The sequence below is a fragment of the Rhododendron vialii genome, chromosome 12a (assembly GCF_030253575.1).
Source record: "Rhododendron vialii isolate Sample 1 chromosome 12a, ASM3025357v1".
Taxonomy (NCBI): Eukaryota; Viridiplantae; Streptophyta; class Magnoliopsida; order Ericales; family Ericaceae; genus Rhododendron; species Rhododendron vialii.
The window spans coordinates 30,537,599-30,562,012 of NC_080568.1; the positions used below are offsets into that span (position 1 = coordinate 30,537,599).

Sequence of the window (24,414 nt, forward strand, 5' to 3'; positions counted from 1 at the left end):
TTATACATCTCCTCCAACAAAAAAACCCTTGAATAATCCTTGTTGAACAAACTTCTCAACTTTGTAACAAGTCGCCATTGAAACGATCACCAATTGCACAATCCATAGCGGAAAACAAAAGCCTCGAATTGAAAACCCAAAGCTCCGATACCAGTTTGTTGTGTCGAAAATGAAATTGAGAATATAAACAAAACAACAAGTGAAAATCAAGAACACAAGATTTACGTGGTTCCCCAAACTGGGTACGTCCACGGGAGAAGAGCAAGAGGATCCACTATAAACGGGGAGATAACACACAGAGCCGGCTATACCCGTAACTCTCGTTGAAGCATCCAATTACAGATATCTAGGGACAAATCTCTGGCGGAACCCGATAGGGATACTAAAACCCTAGGTGGAACCCAATAGAGCATAAACCAAAACCCTAATATCTAATCTTCAACATGAGAGACCCCCTGGGGGCCTCTCCAAAGGGATTCACTCAAGAAGTCCAAAACCTAATAAAGAGAATAAGGCTATATTTATAGCCATAGAGTCCTTCCTAAAATCAATACTTGCCCAAACAAAATTCCTTGCACCCAAAGTCTAAACCAACAAGGAAACAAATCTTTTAGGAAGTCAAATATCTTTTCGACCATCCCAAATTCAAGGCATATCTCCAACATATCCCTTCTCAAAGATTAATGAAATCTTTTTTGCCGATTAAAAAATAATAATAATATTTCACCCTTAGCCTAGGCCATGTCCAAGAATCACCATGGATTTTGGGGAAACTTTAGCAACAAATTAAGATCTAGCTACACATATTGAGCCCAACCCTGCTTCGAAACTTATAATATTAAGGTCCCAAATCATGCCAATCATCAAGCCTAACCACACAGATTGGCCATGCCCTACCACCCATGTCATCAAAGGCTGGAAAATAGATCTCAAATTGAACCATTTCCTCACAGGCCAAGGGATTGGATCAGTAACCCAAAATATAATGGCCAACACTTTTGTCCATCTTCGTCCTCGTAGACATATTCCTCACAAGCTTGTATGGATCCCTAATTAATGCTACTAGTTTACACAAAATTGGAGTTCGGGAGTAATCGAAGCAAGCTCACAATGTTTGGTTAAAATGGGCCCGAGGAGCATTGAGCTGCGCCCGTGGCGCAAAACATTGCGCCTGAGGCGCTTTTGAATTACACAAGTACTCAAGTGGCTTGAATCATTGAAAAATTTGTTGAGTCTACTTTATAACTCAAGTGGTTTGAATAAAATATTTATCAATTAAAAAACATGACAGTTTTGCCCTTAACAAGTCGAAAAACAAATCATTTTGGGAAAATCATCACTCTCATTTTAAATCGGATAAAAATAAAGAGGGTATCAAACGTAACAAAATGTTGTGGAGTCAAACCATAAAATAAATAAAATTTCGTGTTGAAAAGTTGATTGAAACCAAATCAATTCAAATATCGTCGGAACCACTAAGACTAAAATACATTTCCGTGCCCTTTTATTCATTGTATGTTTCATTATTTACTTAAATCCCTACGTTGGTGATAAAGTTGAAATATGGTGCTAGTTGTGGGGTAAACGAAAGATGTCTACGGGGTGAAGTAATGGTGATTGAGTTGAGGTGTTACGGTGGTAGCGTTGGTGGTGGAAGGATACATGGTAGTGATCAGAAGATTTTTGTAGTTAACGATGACTCTCTACCCACTTTTCATTAGTGAAAATTTATTATTTGTATACTTAGAGTCCATCATCTTGTAGTACTTGGAAAAACCTTTTTGACAACATATAATACACCTTGATCCAGTTTAAAATGAGTGAGATGTTAGCATCCTATCGGAAAAAAAAAAATTTTGACCCACTAAGGGTAAAAATGGCATCTTTTTTATTTACATACAATTTTAAATCCAAACAACTTAGGTTATAAAATACATTCAACAAACTTTTTAACAGTTAAAACAACAAACAATTTAGGGTTAGGGTTTGGGGGTGATCAGAGCAACCTCGCAAAGTTTGGTTTGTGGTTGAATTTCAAAGATGTGCCCCGGGTGCATGATATTGCGCTTGAGGCGCATTCGAACTACAAAACAAGTTGAATTTTGCGGGCTTGCCACGAACACTCCCCAACTCCAATTTATGCGTGGTTTGAACCATTGAAAAGCTTGTTGAGTATACTTTATAACTCAGGTGGTTTAAATCCAAATTTATTTATCAATTTAAAGACATGACAAATTTGCCTTTAACAAGTCAAAAATTGGAAAAATCATCAGATCACTCTCATTTTAAATTGGATCAAAATAAACAGGGTATTAAACATAAGAAAATGTTGTGGAGTCAAACCATAAAATAAATAAAATTTTGTCGAAATCACTAAGACTAAAATATGTTTCCGCGCCCTTTTATTCATTGTAAGTTTCATTATGTACTTAAATGCATACAGTGGTGATAAAGTTGAAATATGGTGGTAATTGTCGATATGCGAAAGATGTCTATAGGGTGAAGCAATGGTGGTGGAAGGGAGGTGTTACGGTGGTAGTGTTGGTGGTGGAAGGGTGGTAGTGCTCCGAAGATCTTTGTAGTTGATGATGACTATTTATCCACTTTTCATCAGCGAAATTTTATTATTTGTATATATATATATATATATATATATATATATATATATATATATATATATATATATATATATATATATCCGCTATTATTTGTATAGTTAGATTACATCATCTCGTAGTACTTGGAAAAAACTTTTTGACAACATATAATAGACCTTGATCCAGTTTAAAATGAGCGAGCGAGATGTTAGCGCGCATCTTACCGAAGTATTTTTTTTTTTTGACCCACTGAGGATAAAAATGGCATATTTTTTTATGTAAAAATAATTTTCATTTCAAACTTAGATTATAAAATACATTCAACAAGATTTTTAACGGTTCAAAGCACGCACAAATTGAAGTTCGGGAGTGAACAGAGCAAGCTCGCAAAGTTTGCTTTGTGATGGAATTAATTCAAAGATGCGCCCGAGGAGCATTGAACTGCGCCCCGGGGCGCATAACATTGCGCCTGAGGTGCATTCGGACTACACAATGAGTCAAACTTCTTGCACTGGCCCAAACACTCCCAAACTCCGATTTGCACGTGGTTTGAACAGTTGAAAAACTTGTTGATTATACTTTATAAATCAAGTGGTTTGAATCAAAACTAGTTCTAGGGGATTCGTTCATTCCTTAAGAGGTCGAAAAAATTCAAAAGGCTTTCCACACTTCATCAAAACACACAAAAACTGTTTCACCATTGGAATTCGTCCAAGGCGCTCAAGGCGGGGCTTATACATTGAGCAAATTTGGGTTTCTACACCTACACTATCACTTGACAAGGACATCGACCACAGCACCACCACCGTTTGATCACCCTCCTTGCACTAGTTCTTTCGCCACCACCTTGAGCACAACCACTTCAGTACTACTGCTCCTGGCCTCCACCACCACCCCCACCGTTTCAAACTATCGCCACCACAACCACCTCGCCATCATTCCACCAACATTCACCGTGATTTTACCACCGCTCATACAGAAAAATAGTTTACAACGTTCTCAATGTTGGAATCTACTGCAATCGATCAATTCGTAGAAACTCAATCTCCCGTATCACACAATACATTTTGAATATTTGGCCTCTAAAATTAATTTTGTTGGAATCTACTGTAATTGCCTGCTAGTTTAGCATCACTGCCGCTGTTAGATCAGCTTGAAGATCACCATGTGACCGTGGTTTTGATTAGCAGGGGCGGAATTCATGGAGTTGTCTTGAATTCTCACACAAGGGTCTTAGTTTTCGAGGATGCGCCCTGGCGCACTGAGATGCTCCCGGGGCGCATGAAAACTTCAAAATATGTCAAATTTCGTAGGCTTGTCACGGATACTCCCGAACTCCGATTTGCACATGGTTTGAGCTATTATAAAGCTTGTTAAGCCTACTTTATAACCCAAAGTGATTTGCATCCAAAATTATTTCTTTAATAAAAGACATGATGATTTTATCCTTAACGGGTCGAAAAACAAATCAAATTTGAAAAATCATCGCATCACACTCATTTTAAATCTTACCAATACCTATTTTATATCAACAAAAAGGGTATTCAAGGTAATAAAATATTGTGGACTCAAACCATAAAAATAACTCAGGTGGAAAACAAAGAGGGTATTCAAGGCTTGTGCCTAAACTATTACATCATTGTCGACTTAAAGTAAAGGGAGCCCCTTTAATTATTATTTTTATAACTCTGGTGTTCGGATCAGTTTATGCGCACATCGATTAATCTTAGAGGACCAATCCCACCGGCCTTTTATGGGAGCCCCAGTTAAAAGTAGAGCAAAGCTCTGTACGGACTAGCCCAAAGGAGTTGATATCACCTTTTTAAGGTTTCGAGTGCAAAACCTTGGAAGGAAGCAAACTCTTAAGTTTCGTACTTTTACCACCAGGCCAACCCTTTGCGGTTATATATATACATTCTAGATTTTTGCAACTCTGACCGTCCTAATTATTAGATCATTGTTGACTTAAAAGGGAGCCCACCTTTCAATATTATGAAGACTATGTGGTTCAACCTTATCCCTCTTCATTTAGTATAAATAGCGAAACCAAAGGACAATTCTTTTCACCATCCTAAATTTTGAGCTTCTATAACTAAGCAAAGTGAAAGAAAATACTCCCAAACTATGGCTAGTTTTTCCAAACCAAGGAGTAGTCATTACGAAATCTGATCGATTAGTTTGCTCGCACCAGACCACGCTTAGAATCGAAGTGGAGCTAAACAAGCTCAAGATATCGGAGGCATCATCAACCGCGATGAATGCAGAGAAAATCAGCAGTGGTCTATTAGGCCTAAACGATGTGTACAGATGCTTGGACGAGGCTCTCAAGTTGCCACTCACCCAGAAAGCCCTATCTCTCGACCAGCACGAGAGATGGATCGATGAGTCCTTGGACGCATAGGTCAGGCTTCTCGACGTTTGTAGCACTGCAAGGGATTTCACATCTCAGATAAAGGAGCGTGTTATAGATCACGAATCTGCTATCAGGAGAAAGATGGGGGATTCGATGATTCAAATCTGTACCGCGAAATAATTTTCCTTTAGGAAGGAAATGAACAAGGGTGCGAAGAAGTTGATAAAAGACGTGAAGCTAATTGACGACAAAATCGCATCGCTGCCGTTGTTGGATCAACAGCTTGAAGATGATCACCATGTGACAGCGGTGATTAGAGTTCTAAAAGAAGTTAGTTCGATCAGTGTGTTCGTTTATAATTCCCTCCTCTTGTTCTTTTCCCCGCGGATTTCAAAGCCCAAGTCCAAGAGTTGGTCCAAATTGTTGGACAAAAGCAGAGTGGCGTGTGAAGAACAGAAGGGGAAAGGGAATGAGTTGCAAAGAGTGGATGTTGGATTGAGCAACATATGGCAATGTGGCGGATCAAGTGAAGTGGGTGAAAATTTGAAGATGGCACAAAATGGGCTTGAGGAGTTGGAGGCCAGTATTGAGTCTATCGAAAATGGTTTGGAGCGCTTGTTTAAGGGATTGATTAAAGCAAGGGCGTCTCTTCTAAACATAGTCTCCCTATGAATTCCTTGTAGGACTTGTTTAGAGTTATGGATTTGAACTCTGAGTTCAACAGCCTTGTACATGAATCCATTGTATAGGTGTATATGAGAAAACAACCATAAAAATTGTGAAACTCTCTCTCCCCTCTCTCTCATTGATTAACAAATGTCAATCCTGGTTAAACTTTGGGCATTAAATTTTGAGAGGGTGGAACTTTAACTTGAAGAAATATGTCGAAATGGAGGAGGCCACATTTGCATAATGGATCGGATCAATGCTCTTGACGATCTGGAGGAAGATGATTTTTTTGGAGGAAGATGATGAGCTCGAGGAAGAAGCCTCCCTTTCTCTGGAGTTTTAATTATGGGGTTTGGCGGTGCTTTTGGTTGGTTTCTCTTGGCATTTTTGGTTTCCTTTGGGTTTTAGTTTGTTTGGGTGTTATGTTGTCGGGTCTTTTAGCGGGTGTAAGGCTTTCGCTTTGGTCATGGTGTCTTGGTTGGCTTCCTACCATCCTTTTTTCTTTGGTTCTCGCGTGGCTTTTTGCCAGTGTGCCCGAAATCCGTTTAATCTTTGTATCCCTTCTCAAAGATTAATGAAATCTTTTTTGCCGATCAAAAAAAAATAATAATATATCACCCTTAGCCTAGGCCATGTCCAAGAATCACCATGGATTTTGGGGAAACTTTAGCAACAAATTAAGATCTAGCTACCCATATTGAGTCCAACCCTGCTTCGAAACTTATAATATTAAGTTCCCAAATCATGCCAATCATCAAGCCTAACAACACAGATTGGCCACGCCTTACCACCCATCTGTCATCAAAGGCTAGAAAATAGATCTCAAATTGAACCATTTCCTCACAGGCCAAGGGATTCGATCAGTAACCCAAAATATAATGGCCAACACTTTTGTCCATCTTTGTCCTCGTAGACATATTTCTCAAAGGCTTTTATGGATCCCTAATTAATGCTACTAGTTTACACAAAATTGGAGTTCGGGAGTAAACGGAGTAAGCTCGCCTGAGGCGCATTCGAACCACACAACAAGTACTCAAACGTAACGGGCTTGCCAAGAACACTTTGTGTGGAACCTTGTTGACCAGCCAGATCAAAAACCTCCAAATCAAAATCTAGATAGTATGAGAAATAAATAAAACATGATTTATGTTTACCAAATTTCCTGATTGATCGAAATCAATGCAGACGATTGAAACGAGTGCTGGAATGTGGATATGGAAAGATGGAGTTTGTTTCTTTGCCATTTTCAAAACTTCTTTGGAAGCAAATAATGAAGTGGATGAAGTATGAAAGAAGAATAATAAATGGAATTTATTAATCTTGAAAGTAAAAGTACAATCGACTAGAACAGTCGAGTGAACGATTACAAGTTATAACTACTCCTAGAAAAGATAAAAAAGATTGGCGCGATTGGGTGTGTCTTACAATGAGGCCTAAAAAGGCTATTTATAGAAAACAAAGATGTGCACGAAATAACTTCCTAACTTCTTCAATACTCTTTATTCTCCTTTGCTTCCACTTGTCCAAATAACTTCCCACTAACATCAAAGTGTGTAGTAGCATGTCAAGTGTTCTTTTCAACCTCCAAGTGTGTAGGACAATGTCGTGTGTCCTTTAAACTTCCAAATTTGTAGGAGTAAGCCAAGTGTCCTGCACATCATTAAAATACAAGCAAATAAAGGAAATACTAAAACTAGTTATATTAATATGAATTAAATAAAATAAAATAGAAAGCATTCTCATAATCACCACATTTCGATCGATCATCGATAGGCGGTGAATATATGGTGTAAACAATTTCGTGCCAAGTTCAAAAACAACATTATATGACAGCATCCGCATTGACTGATTCCCATATACAGAAGTTTATGCTTCCTTCAAATTTCTACTCTGTTCAAAAACAACATTATCTAAGTATTACGTACCATCTGTCAATCTTTTTTTTGGAGATAATTGATTTAGGAAATTAATTTTGTCACTCCCCTTTTCTCTAACAGCACGCCCCTTCTTCTTTCACAAAACAAATCACCTAATAGAGATACAAAGGGGAGTGTCATCACAGAAAAGGGAAGTGGCAAAATCACTCCCCATAGTTAATCTTAATCCTCACAATGACTTAAACTTTGTGTAGCCTACATCAATGAATTTCTTTTGTAATTTAGGGGGAAGAACTAATAAATGCATATTATAAAGCTGATTTTCTAAGATTTTGTTTCCCATTTTGTCTATATTTGCGCAAATCTTTAAAAAGACGGAAGAGAAAAATCCATGCCAAATCTATTAGTATAAATTTACTGTCACTGTTGGCATGGATTGCTGAAATGAGTCCTATCTGGCTTTGCAATTGTGAACAGAGTAGAAATTTATTTCCTTAAGTTCTATTCAACTAATATGACAGTTCAATGCATGTGGAGATGGTCCAAACATACCTTGTAATCTCACTTTGATTTTTGCAATCTTTTCTTTCAGCAAATCAATTCATCAATATTTTCGCCCGCAACTTAATCTCTTAAAGATTTCTAGAATCAACATTGGAAAAGGAAGGACTTTTTCCTGGGCAGGGCTGAATCCTCAGTTTCCAGCAGCAGCATTTGCATTTCCATCTTTCTGTTCTTCCATTTCAAACTTGGCCCGGATTTCCATCCGAGACCTGTTGGCCAGCAAATTGGTATTTTCCAACCTTGACAACTCCCTTCCACTATTCTCCCTGACAGTTTGAGAAACTATAACAACCCTTTCTGTACTCGAGCTCCCACCCTGATTTCCATGCACAACGCCCCCACTTCCCGTCTCCAATTGACTATGCGCCTCTCTTGAAGAAACATTCGCCTCAAGCCGGCTCCTTTTCAGAGGCCACTTTCCCTTTCCGGAACTGGGCTTCACATTGGAAGCTAACCCAACACCCTTTCCCTCTGCAGCGCCTTGTGACACTGATTCCTCACAACTTTTCTCCAAGATTTGAACTCCTGAAGTCCTCCGTTTTCTTCCTCGTCTAGCAGCAAACATGTTGTTTGCAATAGAAACACTTACATTTTGCCTCTGCAAGGATGAGGGACTAGGAGTAGATAAATTCTGTTGACTCGTGGGTGAGTCGGTTATCGGAACTGCATGAAACGGGTCTTTACAAAACATGCAACGAAGGTTCTGGTTCATGAAAATAGTTGCGTATTCATACTGTACTTTGCAATGGTCACATTCTGTCCAAAATGTTGTGTCTGGTTCTGGTGGAGGAGGTAATTCCAATGTGTCTCCCTCAACCGACTTCTCCTCGGGAATTCCTTCAGCCTTTGCAACTTCATCTTTGCCGCACTCCATTCATAAAATGTCTTTTTCCTGTAGAAATGAGACCCCAGCCAAAAATATTTCTCCGTTTGTAAAGTACTCTTTGATCTAAAACTCTTCTTAACGACAAACTGTAATGAAATTAACTAACTAACACCGAGAATTGGATAAGTAAAAATGGATTAGTAGTGATAAAAATCAAACAAAACGACTTTGAACATTACTAGTAAATGCATCTTCCTAGTCATGGAAGCCAAAATATCTATCCTTTGTAATTGCCTTCTTAAAAAGAAATCGACCAAACCATAAAACCACAAACGTAATCATCATAATCGAGTTACCAGAGTACGAACTTACAGTAGTTGTTCACCATCAACACTAGTAGCACATATTTTCTACATCCAACATTTCGATATCCTAATCTAAAAACCATCTTTACAACCAACCGGTATGCAAATGAACTAACTAAATAGAGAACTTTGAAAAAACAATTCAAAGAACACTGATTTCATCATCATTTTGATTAGCCATTTTTACACCTCCAGTGATCCAAACCTAGAGTCAATCTATGATTCAAAAGAGCAAAAATGGTCTCGTCTATGTAGTCACCATTGAATTTTACTCGCTAGAATACTCAGCCGGATCCATCTGTCTGAATTACCGCAAAGAATTACTCATGGCCGCAAATAATTACTCTTGGCCGCAAATAACTACTTCTGGCCGCAAATAACTACTTCTGGCCGTAATTCTTGGCAGCCAAGAGTAATTCTTTGCGGCCATTAGTAATTATTGGCGGCCATGAGTAAATATTTGCGGCCAAGAGTAACTCTACCAAATCCTTGAAAAAATCCCTTATCATGAGTACACAATCTAAAATCCATGCATCGACTTGAATTACGTACATGGAAAGCACAAATCAAATACAACACATAGGGATACAGAAGTGCATTATATGAACAGAATGTGGAGATACAATGGCTTATCCAATTATAAGAAAACTGAATAGCAGAGACACTATTGATGAAATTCCCTCCAAATTTGTGTGGAACCTTGTTGACCAGCCAGATCAAAAATCTCCAAATCAAAATCTAGATAGTATGAGAGAAACAAATACGACATGATTTCGTGCCAAGTTCAAAAGCAGCATTATCTGACAGCATCCGCATTGACTGGTTCCCATACACAGAAGTTTATGCTTCCTGCGATCTAACACTCTTCCTACCTACCAGCAGCTATGAAAATGATTCTAGCTAGAATACCGAATTTTTGAAAAAGGGAAAACGGATTAGTGGCGATAAACTCAAACAAAACGATGTGGAAGACTATGGATTTAGGTCATCTTTGTATTTATGGGAGCCAAAAAAATTTCATCCCAGTGTAGTAGCATTATTTATGAGAAACCGACAAAACCAGAAAGGTAATCGTCATAGTCATCTAACCAGAATACCGAACTCTTGAAAAACAACCGTCTTAACGACCAACAGTTATGAAAATGAACTAACCAGAATACCGAACTTTTGAAAAACACAAATCAATTTGTCATCTAGAAATTCCAAGAAAACTACTTTGATCCAAACCTAGAGTAGAATTAACCCAATCCATAATTCAAAAGAGCACAAAACTTCTGTGGAGCCACCACTTCAAGCTCAGAATCTTAGAAACTTGAGATTTGAGATCTGGGGTTGAAAAGAAAGCCCTTATCATCAGTTCATAGTCTCAATCAAGGACAACATAGATAGAGAGATACAGAGTTTCAGAATCACATATATATGTACAGACTACAGAATGGAGATATAAAAGGAGAGATATAATTGCTTACCCAATCTCAGAAGTGTGAATAGTAGAGGCACTATTGATGAAATCCCACCAAATTTGTTTGAAACCTTAGGAACTAGCCAGATAAAAAAATTCCCAAAACAAGATTTGGCTCAGCAAATTCTAACAAAACCTTTTAGAAACAAACATGAGTAGAATGAGGATGCACTCCTTGTATTTAAAGCAATTTGTTACCTCTAACCATACATTAGGCATTGGTTGAGACCGTGAGCACTCTGGTTAATGAACGATTTTGTCTAAATATGGACAATGAGTTAAAGTGAAAATCTTCTAAAACCACTAAAAGTTTAAAATCTTTTTGTCTTTATTAGAAAAACAATACCTTTATGCTTTGTAGGACAGATATGAACACAGACACGGCGGGAGACACGGACAGGGATACAAGAAACAACAATTCTAAAAAAATGGGGATACAAATACAGTAGAGGGACACAATAATATATTTTTCAACATTTGTTAGGTATGCAAACCAATAAACACTAAACATTTGGATTGTGATACCTATCAAATGCATTATCGACCGATAGTGTATACCTATTCGCACACATATGTTTCATGTAACTGTTTTGGGCCAACACTTTTGAAGTTAAAAATATTTTACCCCGAAAGAACTATTTAAATTCATAAAAGTCACATTGTTTGTCCCGATGTGTCTTGCCGGCGTGTCCCTCCCATGGCCCCGCATAAAAATATTATAATATAATGGACACATCATGTGGTGTGTCCTATATGTGTCCCGGTGTACCGTGTGTCTGACACGAATATGGGGATCTCTCTGTGTTTCATAGCCTTTCTGGGAAATAAAAATGAAGTTGAGAAATAGTTTTCTTGTTATTTTCATGCTATTCTTTCTTTTTCCAAAGCTGATTTATCAGATACCTGGTTTCAAATCTTGAGTATGCAAGCACCATATTGCCCCTTTGTCAATCTTTTTCTTGAAATAGCTGATTTAAGCCTAAGTCTCACAATAACTTTAATCTTTTATAGTCTAAATCAATGGGATTTCTCTTTAGTAGTAATCGATATAAGAATATCCCGCAGTTAACGAACTAATAAAAGCATATCAGAAAGCTAAATTTTTTAGAATTTGTTGGCTAATTTTTTTAAGCAAGGCTAGATGAAATTACTTCCATGCAATTTATTTAAGACTTGACTTAAGCGCCCTCTAAGTCAAGATTGGCCTCATTTTTGAACTTCCGATTTTTTATCGATATTCTTTATTTGTTTGCATAACAAATGATACTAAAAGGCAATTTCCACACGGAGCTTTGCTCTTACTTAAATTGGGTTTTCGCTAATAGACGATGAGATTGGTCCTACGGAATTAGTCGAGGTGTGCATTAGGATACCCGAGTTATGAAAAAAATGGTTACCTCGGTCCACAATAATTAATTTATGCCGTATCACTGTTGACATGGATTAGTGAAATGAGTCCTCTCTGGATTATTTTTTTCTTTCCTTGTATTGTAGTCAATTTATACAGTTCAACTCATGTGGACATGAATTAAATATCCAACCATATTTATAATCTCATTGAGATTTCAAAGTTTCTTGAAGATTTTGGCAATCCAAAGTATAAATACATAAACAGATTTCAATTAAATGTTCATATTTTTCTTCTTTTGTCCCGTCCATTTCTTTTATTCCCGGATGTGAGACCTAAACATAACCCCAATAAACTAACGGTGACAATGGTAAAGCTCAGAGTGTAATTAATTGTCAGTTACTGCAAGTGAAACGGCAACAACTTTGTGAATCTCACCTTATCTGACATGACAGACTTTAAACCAAAAAGCTCACATGATAATGTAGAAGAGTAATTACTCATGTTTGGGCGTACAAACAAACCAAGCTGGGAGCCTTGGAATCATTTGGAAATTAGTTGATCTTAAAATAAGCAACGACCAATTCATAAGCACACAAATTGCTTAGGGTGTAGAAAGAAACTAGCTGGACTTGGCATGGCTTAAATGTGTTGTTTAGGACTTTAGGAGATGGAAGAGATAATTCAGGTTCAATTTGAAACTGGGGTAACACACGGGGGGATTTATTTTGTAATCTGACCTAAAATTAGTTACTTCCCTTTTTTGCTTGTCATGTTTTTATTTTAAAGGAAAAAGGGACCGAAATAATATGCAATGAGAATAAAAAGGAAAAGAGGAGGGAAATAAAAATCTCCATTATTCTTTCTTGGGTATTGTTTGTTTTTTACTTTGTTACTAATGACTAAGTTCCGCTAAGAGATTTTTGGATAAAAATCCTTACTTATTCGATTTCTCTCGTCAAGACGAATCAATAAGGGTAAAAAAAATTGTCGCAAAACGAACAAACGCGAAAAATCCAAAAATCCATTAGCAAAACTTGGCCTAAGAATTCTTTTCCTCAAGTTCCAAACAATCTAAAATTTTCACACAAGTTTATTTGAGGGGAAATATACTGTATTTTTGAAAAAAGAGAGGTTTTCTATACCCAAAATTGAATCGATTATCGAAGTGGATCCCGAATGAGCCCTACACAGTCAAAACTGAACCGGTCCAATTTTCTCCCTGACTGGAGAGGATACGTTTCTAACTTCCTAGCGGAATAAGAGATGTTCCCAATAAAGAAAAATATCGATTCCATGGAAAATGTGATCGATGCCAAAACCCAAAAACGGAGAAAGTGCAAAGTTGACTGACACGACTCGAATTGGCATTTGGCAAATACCAAGTGCAGGACCTGTCCTGAAAATGTTGAACGACGAACAAATAAACAGCAACCTTCACAACACCTTGGGGCCTCTGAATCCAAGTTACATCCGAGAATGGCGGGAGAGCCTCTCCAGGACCATCCCAATCCAACTTTAATGATGTGTATTTTAGAACTCGTCAAGAACATCAATCATTTCAAAAATTACAGTGATCGAATACCATTAAAACATGATAAGAATCCAATGATCTTGTGAAAATCGGGTACCTATTCAATGTGCCAAACTATTTTTTAAAGATGAATATCATATCAATCAATGTGATTTTTGGTATATTTGGGAGTTCTCGACAAGCTCTAAAATAAAATATGACCGGTGTTGATCACTGAAGCGGCCCACAAACGCCCTTAACAGGACGGGGTCCAGGTGGATCCTCTCCCACCAAAATAAGTAGGAGCAAGACAAAAGCATCTTCCGATACATGAAATTAGTTTTCAATGTAAGCTTCATAAAACGTGTTTCATGAAGTAAATAAACAAGGAATGTTCGGCACAAGACTGCGAAATTTTAAAATCACCATTTTCTACAAATAAACCATATCGTAAGTTAACGGCAGAAGAAAATAGTCTCAGACAACCTTTTTTCTTCAGTATCCATCCAACTTTTACCAACAAGAAAACTCTGGTTTTCAAATTACTCAACCTCCTCCAGGTAATCAGCAATTTCAGATGGCGTTAGGACTCTGAAATATGGAAATAAACAAGTCAGAATAGTCATTCTTACTGAGCATCTCATCACTACTGAATTAGGGCCAAGGGAAAAAGGTATTAAAAACAAAAGCTTGCCTGAATTTTCTATCATTGCCGATTATGCCAATCTCAATGTTCTTTTCAGAGATCTGTCCTTCAAATCTGGAAAGATACACAGAATGACAGGTTTATAAGAGCTACAACGAGGAGCTCCATCAACAAAAAAAATTAGGAGCAAGCACGATTTATTTAATCTACAACGGTACATTATTAATGTAACTTATTGTGTAGGGTCTTCCATAGTTCCTTGCGCATTCATCAGCATGTGAAAAAGGTCAGATTCTTACCCCTCCTTCAGAGTCAAGATTGCTGTGTGGACAGCATCATCAAGCTCCATATCATCTGTGTACCTGCAACAAACACTCAAATTGATTCAGCACTCCATCAATTGCATATCAACACAAGTGGAATCTGGAATTGCCATGATACATGGCTGGTCCAGATTCGTATCTGGTGTCAAACCAACCAAACCTCAAAGTGAAGGGTAAGGCTATGTGAACTTGCATGAAAATACTGACATTCGTTAAATCTATTGTGGAATAACACAGTATTCCGTTTCAGTTAAGAGAGTCAAGTAGAAACTTTACTCGGTCTCACAAAAACAAACATATAATGACAGTAGTATTTCTTCGATCATATAACAAATGTCCAGCGGCAAGTATTGGATAAATACCCCCAACATTTCTCCATGTACCAAGTGTTGGACGTGGGTACTTGATTTATGTTTAGACTCCATGTAACATTAGTTGGAACTTGGAAGTAAATAGTACGGAAAGCATGATGCTCGAATGGTTTAACCCCGTCCACAACTGCATACTAATCAAAACCAGTTTCCATAGCAAAATGCCATTTTAGCACTAAAGACCAGTTAGTTCACATCTAATCTTCACACAGATTAGCTGTCATTTGCAGTCCAACAGAATGAAAGAATTTGTTGAACCTTTATCATAGTTGAATGAGGCTTGTGGATATTGAGATGGTAATTAATAGGATAAGATGGAAAAGGTAGTGCAGAATGGCAGAACCCAAAGATCCAGTAAACAACAAACATTCAGGGGTGTTACTAATAGAAACTAAGGAGCAAATACAAAGTTTTGCAGAAAGTTGTAATCAATGAAATTAACTCACCTCTTCTCAAGAAATGTTTTTGCATTAGACACATTCTTTCCCATTGCTGAAGCTTTCCAAGAGAAGTACGAACCTGATGGATCCACCTACAACACACAACATATGCACATACAAAAGGGTAAAAAAAATAAAAGAAGGAATGAACAAAAAGGAAGGGATCTTATGAAAATCTACATCTTAATAACTTGAGAAACAATAAAAGAAGATGAAGGAAAAAGTATTCAAGGTAATAAAACAAAAATTGGACAGGACGAGTGCTAATCAATGTTCAACACCAAACAACAACATGCACCAGAATCCAGACAGCTCGTTAAAATTTTGCACAATATGTGTAATTGAAAAGCCAAAATATGACAAACAGGCATTAATGATGAGCAAGGTACATCTTATGTTAAAATGGCAAATAAATGAGAGATCTAAAGCCAACCATAGCTCATATAAATAGGATGGATCATCCAAATTCGCAAAATCACAGTTGTAGTAGACACCTAAAGGGGTTTTTTGTCCCTTTAAGTCAGTTACAAAATATATATAAACCACCTGAAAACTTTAGATTCTTCTAAAAACAACTAATACTATCATAACTGGTGCTGGTCTATGCGAAACCATGAAATAATAACTGCATAACATGACCTGTTTGTGGAGACCAAAAAATAATTGAAGACATAGTACAGGTACATAGGTTGTATGGTCATATAGAAACAACCAATCAAGGGTAAAAAAAGAAATAGTTGATGGACTCAACAAGATACGTTATTTTATTTTGTGCGTGTGGTTTTGGATGCTAATGAAAACCCCTAACTTATAAGTACGCACTTTGGTGAAATATCCTTAAGAAAATTCTGTTTACAAAAATATAATGCTTAGTCACAACTCCGCAAGAGCAGAAGAAAGTACTAACCCTGTTTCATGAGACTGGCCCTATGTGGAAAAGAATGAAAACTGGGCATGTACAAAAATCTCAAACTACAACAAAGAAGGTTAATCCAACCACTGATGGAAATGGCCGAATCAGGGTCATAGGCCACATGCACCAACAATAAGGTTAACATCAGATCAGGACCCAAATGGCATACCTGATACAGTTGGGGACCCTTGTCATCAAACCCAGCAACTAGCAGCGAAACGCCAAAAGGCCTTACACCACTGCAAAGAAACATAAGGGTAACTAATGGCAACAAAAATAAGCATCTGCCAGAGCCAAATCTAAATCCAAGCCATGATTCATAATGAATAAAACAAGTGGAAAAGGACAGAAACAAAAAGGTTCATATGTAGGCCCACGTCCATTTTGACTATGATGAAAAGGCCAGCCTAGTACAAAAAATCAGCTTAACATAGCTTCAAAACCTTCCAATCTTTATTTTAGCTTTCAAGTTTCTCTTCCAAACTCCCAAGTGTTCTGCAAGGACTGGACATTTGATAATACTACTTTTTAAGTTTTAAGGATCACATTGTAACAATTTTTATTTGCAACATCAGTGAATTTATTTAATTGCCTCAAAATGAGGTTTTACTGTTAAAACCCCACCAGCCTTGTTTCTTGGAACCAGCAGTGCAAAGATACCCTGCTTATCTCCTAGCACTCCTTCAAGATTGTAATGGTTAACAAAGTTACTTCATTAACTCGCTAAATTTAGGGAAGGTATTCAACTTATACATTTTCCCCTCTTTTTATCAAAGAACCTTTCAAGACACCACCATCTTTAAGGTACAGTGATACGCAAGTGTTTTCCTGAATTCAATATCAGAGACTCTACGCCCCTATCTCAATCCCTGAGAGAGAAAGCGGGAGGGAGGGGTATCATTATCTGAACTTGTGTGTTTGCTAGCAATAGTTGGGCGAAAACCGTAGGGGATGCATTAAGTTACATATTTGCAAGTTGCAACTAGTAGGGTGAAGATAATGCTGCAAAGCTGACCTTCAAGAAAAAATTTCAAGTATGATAGTCAAGCTCTCTTGCCAAAGAGGGAAACAGAACCCTGCCCATATGATAGTCTTTATGAGATGTACAAACATAAAATGCGAGAAAATAGTTACCCTGACTGGGTGAATTCCTGCATAACAGCAGCAGTTTCCCTAACAAGTTGAGTTACAGGGATCGGTTCCTGCAGATTACCATCATCGGCATCATCAGAGACAGAGTTCTATGGTCTAAAGGAGTAATACAGCTAGCATAAACAGAAATGCAAGGGCAGGATTGAATTGTGATATCATTAATGACTTGGCAAGAAACAGGAAATGTGGCAAATACAGGAAACAAACAACGAAAAGGAAAATTGATTGTACCTTGTATAATCGATGATATTGTTCAGCCTGCTTCCTGCTTTTTCTAACCAAAACTCGAGCATCAGGGCCCATGCCACTGCAAGTGATAAGAAAGTCAAGTGAGAGAGATGCAAGGTGCTGGGGAAATATCCAAGAACAAAATAAGGAACTAAAAATGCAAAACAAAGTTAGAAAACTCATTATTACGTCAAGGCAATGTTTGGCTTGTACAACAACGGCTACATGCACATCTAGAAAGATGGGTCCTTATTAAGTTTCCCATATACCACATTTTAATTGGACTAAGTATTAGGATGTACCAGTTATCAAGAGATCAAACTCTAAATGCACTTAAGATATGAGAACATAATACACTTCCATATCATGACAACCAGTCTAGTTGTGCCCGGTGCCCACTCAAGGAAAAGTAAAGCTGGTAAACTAGAGTACTGAGCTAATGAGGCATGGAGGCTAGTCAGAGAAACCAACTCTCAATCACTCAAAGACTTCCTTTAGAGTTCAAGACCAAAATAAACTTTTCCGATAGCGCTTTTCTGCAATTTTCAGTTCCAAGATTACTACAGGCCAGGTTATATGGTGTTAAAGTTATGGCAATAACAAGACGTAGGAGCATTAAATATTCAAACCTATATACAACTCCAATATTTGGGGTCAATATCTGAATCTTTTGCACCTGCAATCCAACAATTCCAAGAATTAAAGCAAGCCTCTCTAATTTCTCTAGACATAAAAAATAACGAAGAAAAACTGCAAACATTCTTAATATTAATCAATCTACAGTACAGTGCAATAGTGAAGTGATAATTGTAATTACAAGAAAAGCCATATAAATTAGAAAGAAAGTGAAAACTCTTGGCACAGGGGTCACCTTTTGAGCTTACTAAATAAATGGCAAATTTATTTAATCACACAATTAGAGATTTTGATAGCTGAGTTATATCATGGAATTGTGATAAAACAATTTGCAATAGTAAGTTAGTAACATGCTAAATATTAGTAGACATCTACTACTAAGAGAAAGGGGGAAAAAGGAGGAGGAGAGAGCCATAGAATTGGTTGATTTACTAAAAAATCAAAGAAAATATTGCATAAACTCCAAGTCATGTCACGACTAGGAAGAGCCATGGAAAAATGTTTATACTAACCGATGCTTCATCAACCAAGATAGATGGTAGTTTCTTCTCTGTTGCAATGACGACACCATTAGCAGCTGCAAACACCAAAACAAGAAACCAAAACAAGAAAATTATACCAAAAGGATCACGAAGATATAATTATCTAAGCGTGAATATAGATATCTCCACTATGCCTACGAAGATGGATAGCCAAGAACACTCTAAATAACTACAAGGGTCAATAGTCAAGACCAATGATTAGACAAGTCCAACCACTTCAGCTCACAAGTAAAGTTTCCATAGAAAAAAGAGAATAATAGACAACAGAGAGGAAAGGAGCAATATTGGGAGTCCTTTCAGAAATTGAAATACCATGTTCCCCTCTTTTCAATGTCTCACATGCTACTCTCAAGGTAACTTTGAAGGTGCTAAATGGCTCAAACCAACTTGGTCAACTTTTAAATTGGATTTGAAAACCAGCTATACAGCTTTTATCATCAATATTTTCCTTCCCGCAAATTGGCATAAATTTAGATTTTGACTCACTTCAACTAACTGTAAAACACTCAAAATTCTTGGTCACAGAACACGATAACTTTGCAGGTATTAAAAAGCTCTAACAAAGTTGGTGAACTGGTAAATTGGATTTCATTCTAGTTATACAAGTATCAAAAAATATCAACAGCCTGGTAAAATAAAGGAAACAAAAACTTATGAAGCACAAGCACTGGTACACAAGAATGTGAACGGTACAAGACCATTCAAACCACTTCAATAAGCAACAGAACAGAAAATTGCCATATGCCATAGACCTAAATATGCTTTCACGTGCAAAGAGAAGTTGGTGCACCCAACACACCAATGAGACCTCTCACTCACACAAGAATTCTCACCTCTACTATCTGCCCCTCCTCCTCCAAATAAGGTTGCATCTTCATCAAGATATCAAATTTAATCGCTTCCCCTAAGATCAATGAGGATTTCTACGCAACTGATGACCCATCAGCGAACACTAAAAAGGGAGAGGCAACACCTAGTCTTAAAACATACTATATCCAACATGGCCCTAAACACGTTTGTTTCCTTATCTAAAAATGGGGTGTCTGCGTAGCGTGTTTGTGTCCGTGCTTCGTAGATGGCAAAGGCCTAACATCCACTACGCTGTGAACTTATAGTCTCCCACTACCTTAGTACCATGCTTGCCAATAGCCTACAAACGAAAGCCAATACTTTTACGAAAAAAACACTTAAATATCGACATTTAATAGAAGGGAAACGTACTAAATAAAACCATAACCATCACAAGGAGATAGTAGGTTTCGCATTACCTTTAATCCCCAAGGATGTTTGACCCGATCCGACGGCCGTTAAGGCGTGTTCGATTTGAACAAGCTTCCCAGAAGGGCTGTTCCACATAATACCAATGGTAAGTAAAAATCAGAAATTTGTGGGAAAAAAACACACAAATACGGATGTATAATACTTTTGATGAGTACAAAAAAAGGAAATTGAAAACTTTAATATCAATTAAGTGAATTCATACCTGAATGTGGTGAGAGAGAATGAATACTGGCTGTCGCCCATGGTGTTTTCGTTGGAAGTAGCAGAAATATCACTGCAGGACACAAAGATTAAACTAGGGTTTAAGAGGAACAATTGCCTTAGATAGATCTAAACATAGAAACCGGTGGAAAAGTTCACAGCTTTTTTGAATAAATGGCAGAAACCACATAATTGATCGATCGATCGACTGATCTTGCGTGAAAAAAAAAAGGAAGCGGAGAGAGAGAGAGAGAGAGAGAGAGAGAGACTTACAGAAGAGAAACAGAGAAAGAAGCGGCGAGGGGAAAGGGTGGTGTTCTTCGATGGTGTATTTGTTTTGTTGGGCTCGACTTGTGCTGCAAGAAGGGACTGAAAAGCGATTTGAATAGGCAGAGGAAAAAAATGAAATATATTTATACTTGATCTAACAAAAACAAAAAACATAAATTTCCCTTGTTTATTTATTTTTTACTTAAACCACGTTCTTCTAAATTTTTTTACTTTTTAAGTACTTAAAAGTGAGACGCCCCTTTTCATTCGGTCAAGCCACCCTTGATCAAAGGGGCGAGGGACGTTGAGTGACTCTTAGAGGTAGGTTATTTATTTTTTCTCAATTCAATTGAGAGAGAAAACATTAAATGAAACCGAAAATTTTATACTTGATCAACCAAATAATTTATTGATTTCCTCTTTCTAAATGAATGCGTATTGTTTTGGTTTTCTCCTACTTTGGCAAATGATTATCGGGATTTTTTTTTCGATTGACAGGAAAAAAAAAATGATTATCGGGATTTTGTTATTTTAGTTTTAGAAAACGCTTAGGTTTTTTTTTTCCCTCCGGTGGGACGCCTATTTTTCATTAACAAAATACTCCAATTGTGTAATTGATTGTGTACCTACTAGGCTACTACCTAGAATTTTCCGTGTATTTATTAGTATAAGATTACAAATGCCAGTTGTTATGTCGAATAAGTCGATATGTCCGAGTGGTTAAGGAGACAGACTTGAAATCTGTTGGGCTTCGCCCGCGCAGGTTCGAACCCTGCTGTCGACGTATTATGTCTTTTTCCCTTCTCTCTTTTTTTTTTTCCTTAGTAAAAGGGTGAAAGATTTTTTTTTTCTTAGTAAAAGGACAGAGCAATCCTTTTTTGGGCATAATCACGATCATGAACCACAGGCGAGTTTTGCAGGAAAACCAACTTCAAAAAGGGCGTTAGTATGATTAGAACCTCCTGAACCAACTCTTTTCTCAGTGTGATCGCGAATCATAAGCGAGTTTCACAAAAGAACCAAAAATCAAAATGACGGCGTTAGCATGATTCAAATCTTGTGACCTCTTGATCCAACTCTCTTGGGCATAGATCACGAATCACAAGTGAATTTCTTGGAGAACCAAATCCAAAAGAGTGTTGCTAGCATGATTCAAACCTCGTGACTTCCTGACCACCACCCTCTCGGGTTTAACAAAGTTAAGGGAAAGTGAACAAAATTATTCTCCCGTGTCGGGTGAGGAATGAGCGACTAGGCTATCACTTCCCTTGTGTTACAAATAAACACCCCCCCCCCCCCCCCCCCCCCGGTTCTTGTTTCAGGGTTTTCCCGTTCCTCTCTTTTCCAGCGCCCTTTTTCCTCATTCAAAAAAACCCATCTCCAAATCAATGGAACCCAACACAGCAATCTCGATACCAAAAACCACCCAGGAGCTAGCAATCGAAGGCCAAACCCACTTAGAAGCAACAATCGAAGCAGCCTTCCAGATACTCTCCTCCATGAACGACGAGCTCTGTAACCCTAATCTGTGGTCCACCACTCCTTCTTTCTCTCCTAACAACAGCAACAACAACACGAGTGCTATGGGAAATGGGCATCACGTGAACGGCGACGTTTCTTCTGATTCGGGGCATCATTTCGAGATGGGGGGTGGAGCCCTAGACGAGGCGAGGCTCCGGTACAAGTCTTCTGTCGCCGCTCTCCGTTCGGTTCTCGCTGCTATTCCCAATTCGCAGAAGGTAATAGAAATGGGGTTTAAGTTCGTGGCTTTTGATGTTTTATACTGTATGTCATTCTTCAGCTGAAACATTTTCTCGCTTTCTCTTGACTTCTCCAAGTCAGCCATAAAGAACACTAATACCATCATATATGATGGGGCTCCTACTGTTTAACGGCTGATTTATCTTCTCTTATCACAAAGTCTCAGGAATGTGTTAATTGACAGATTCACTGTGAGCCATATATAGTTGCACTATTTGAACAAGTCACTTCTTTTATGCCTTGTAGATATTCTAACTGTTGAATGAAATGCTGCTGCTGCCATTTTAATGCTTCTATCATCAAGATTCCAACGGTTTTGTGACGTTTGATTGTTGCCTCTGCTGAAATTAGAGAAATTTGGGCACCCTTAGAGATGTTTGTGCCCAATGCTGAAACTGTTTCCCATAACTCATTGATAGCACCAGTAATTTTTGACCCATGATAGGCAAGCCCTTATGACGCTGGTTCCACTACAAGCAGTTCGGTATCCCTGCCAGACCAAGCTGAAATTGAGAAGTTGGAAGAGCGAGCTTCTGTTTTGAAACAGGTACTCCTGTGAATCTAATGTTTCTAGGATTTACTTTTTGTTCTTTCTCTGTTTTGCGATGTTGGGGATGGGAAGGCGATCCAGGGAGTGATGATTTACTAATAACCTAAGATTTAGAAATACTTATCATGTTTGTTTGCAATCCATATTTATGTATTCCTTTCTTTTAAGGGGCAGGGTTGCACGCATACAGACGTGGGACACAGACACAAACTTGGCATTTCGATTATCTAGACACATTGTACTTGTTAAAGTAAACAAGTAATATGTATAATTGAGGTATCTATCTCGAAGTAATATAGATAATAGAATATTATTTCTGTCATGCGACATATCAATAAGAATTCAAGAACTAACAACTAAGCATCCATAGTGATGTTGACCTGGCCTAAACTCGCTAACATAGCATTCCAACCTCCTGACATGTCCCCAACAAGCAGCATAATTTTAAATTGATGTCGGAGACACATTTGTCTGACATGTGTCTGGATCATTTCCGTGTCTTAGACTTGTTGGACACAAGTACGAGTCTGGTAAGTGCTTCTTAGGTTTGAGTGGTCACCTTCTAGTGACATTGGGCAGTCAAGGTGCTACCATCTAATGAAGAAAAGACAAGAGTACAGCACTTGGATATAGATTAGGGATATCCCTTATTGGTTTTGTTTTGGGTTATATTGTATGCTTTTTCGCAAATTGCATTGTATGTACATGTTTGTTTTAGCCACCTATAGTGGTTAGATTTCATTTTACTTTCAAAAGAAGACTATTCTTTTGGAGGAAAAATATCTCTCGCTTCTTGTGATAGCTTAATATATTGCTGGAAATTTCGATTGATATGTGTTTCTGATTTTGTAGGAGCTTGCAAACAAAAATAAGCATCTCAAGCTTCTCATAGATCAGCTAAGAGATCTTATAACGGACATCTCAACATGGCAAAGTCCTTGTTCTATCTGAAATTCAAGTGCAGACAGTGATGCGTCGAGAATCCAGCCAATAAGATAATAGTTCATCTTTACCTTGTTGGTTCGGAGAAGCTGCACTTGTTCATCAAGGTGGTCTTTTATCAGCCGTCAGTGATGAGGTTCTATTAGACAAGGCATCAATGAAGAAAGTGAAATGCTATGCGATAAATGGGGATCCATCTTTACGGATCTTGAATGCCTTAATGTGATTAAGAAATCTTGGTACCATTATGGTCATTTAGGTGATGAAAATTCTGCACTTTTACGGATATTGAGAGAGACTGTACTGTTCCGAGTGATTGCATCACCATCAATACGGCACCCTTTCGTGTTCCAAACACTGTATTCAATCTATCCATCTTTACGGATCGCTTTTGTTCTCCTAGTACTTCGCGTACATCCTTTCCCTTAATCATTCAGAGTTGACTTACCCTGGTGTAAAGCTATTGGACATTACCGAAGGTAGATTATGTGAACAAAAGGTTGATTGAACATGGAGAAGTATAGTCTTTTACTGGGAATTCAATCTCACACATGGTACAACATTGGTTAGGTTATTTAGATGGG

The 24,414-nt window shown here is 37.8% G+C and overlaps 4 protein-coding genes and 1 non-coding gene across 5 annotated transcripts; 3 read left to right on the forward strand and 2 right to left on the reverse strand.

Moving 5' to 3' along the window:
- Window positions 1-5,148: 5,148 nt before the first annotated feature.
- LOC131309664 (uncharacterized) lies at window positions 5,149-6,909 on the forward strand. The gene is made up of 2 exons (XM_058336265.1): window positions 5,149-5,610; window positions 6,805-6,909. The coding sequence occupies exons 1-2, from the start codon at window positions 5,149-5,151 to the stop codon at window positions 6,907-6,909; spliced, it is 567 nt and encodes a 188-aa protein (XP_058192248.1).
- A 1,281-nt stretch (window positions 6,910-8,190) lies between these two features.
- On the reverse strand, window positions 8,191-8,934 carry LOC131309665 (uncharacterized). Its single transcript, XM_058336266.1, has one exon. It carries the CDS (start codon window positions 8,932-8,934, stop codon window positions 8,191-8,193), a length of 744 nt encoding a protein of 247 aa, XP_058192249.1.
- A 4,940-nt stretch (window positions 8,935-13,874) lies between these two features.
- LOC131310891 (proteasome subunit alpha type-2-A) lies at window positions 13,875-20,738 on the reverse strand. The gene is made up of 12 exons (XM_058338149.1): window positions 20,581-20,738; window positions 20,309-20,380; window positions 20,094-20,170; window positions 18,796-18,860; window positions 18,277-18,323; window positions 17,651-17,726; window positions 17,402-17,469; window positions 16,437-16,506; window positions 15,361-15,446; window positions 14,520-14,582; window positions 14,269-14,334; window positions 13,875-14,165 (listed from the first exon to the last, which is right to left on the reverse strand). Exons 2-12 carry the CDS (start codon window positions 20,347-20,349, stop codon window positions 14,117-14,119), a joined length of 708 nt encoding a protein of 235 aa, XP_058194132.1. The 5' UTR covers window positions 20,350-20,380; window positions 20,581-20,738; the 3' UTR covers window positions 13,875-14,116.
- A 541-nt stretch (window positions 20,739-21,279) lies between these two features.
- On the forward strand, window positions 21,280-21,361 carry TRNAS-UGA (transfer RNA serine (anticodon UGA)). Its single transcript has one exon. It is a non-coding gene; the product is annotated as a tRNA-Ser (tRNA).
- A 437-nt stretch (window positions 21,362-21,798) lies between these two features.
- Window positions 21,799-24,232, forward strand: LOC131311490 (mediator of RNA polymerase II transcription subunit 30). The gene is made up of 3 exons (XM_058338979.1): window positions 21,799-22,316; window positions 22,784-22,885; window positions 23,741-24,232. Exons 1-3 carry the CDS (start codon window positions 21,966-21,968, stop codon window positions 23,837-23,839), a joined length of 552 nt encoding a protein of 183 aa, XP_058194962.1. The 5' UTR covers window positions 21,799-21,965; the 3' UTR covers window positions 23,840-24,232.
- Window positions 24,233-24,414: the final 182 nt, after the last annotated feature.

What these genes read in the sequence shown, in the direction of transcription:
- LOC131309665 (XM_058336266.1), bottom strand. Translation starts at nt 8,934, where the DNA reads ATGGAGTGCGGCAAAGATGAAGTTGCAAAGGCTGAAGGAATTCCCGAG.
- LOC131311490 (XM_058338979.1), top strand. Translation starts at nt 21,966, where the DNA reads ATGGAACCCAACACAGCAATCTCGATACCAAAAACCACCCAGGAGCTA. An exon ending in CTATTCCCAATTCGCAGAAG is followed by an intron (nt 22,317 to 22,783) that starts GTAATAGAAATG and finishes GACCCATGATAG; the next exon opens with GCAAGCCCTTATGACGCTGG. An exon ending in GAGCTTCTGTTTTGAAACAG is followed by an intron (nt 22,886 to 23,740) that starts GTACTCCTGTGA and finishes CTGATTTTGTAG; the next exon opens with GAGCTTGCAAACAAAAATAA.
- LOC131310891 (XM_058338149.1), bottom strand. Translation starts at nt 20,349, where the DNA reads ATGGGCGACAGCCAGTATTCATTCTCTCTCACCACATTCAG. An exon ending in TTCTCTCTCACCACATTCAG is followed by an intron (nt 20,171 to 20,308) that starts GTATGAATTCAC and finishes TATGTGGAACAG; the next exon opens with CCCTTCTGGGAAGCTTGTTC. An exon ending in AACATCCTTGGGGATTAAAG is followed by an intron (nt 18,861 to 20,093) that starts GTAATGCGAAAC and finishes TGGTGTTTGCAG; the next exon opens with CTGCTAATGGTGTCGTCATT.
- LOC131309664 (XM_058336265.1), top strand. Translation starts at nt 5,149, where the DNA reads ATGAACAAGGGTGCGAAGAAGTTGATAAAAGACGTGAAGCTAATTGAC. An exon ending in GGGCGTCTCTTCTAAACATA is followed by an intron (nt 5,611 to 6,804) that starts GTCTCCCTATGA and finishes AAATCAATGCAG; the next exon opens with ACGATTGAAACGAGTGCTGG.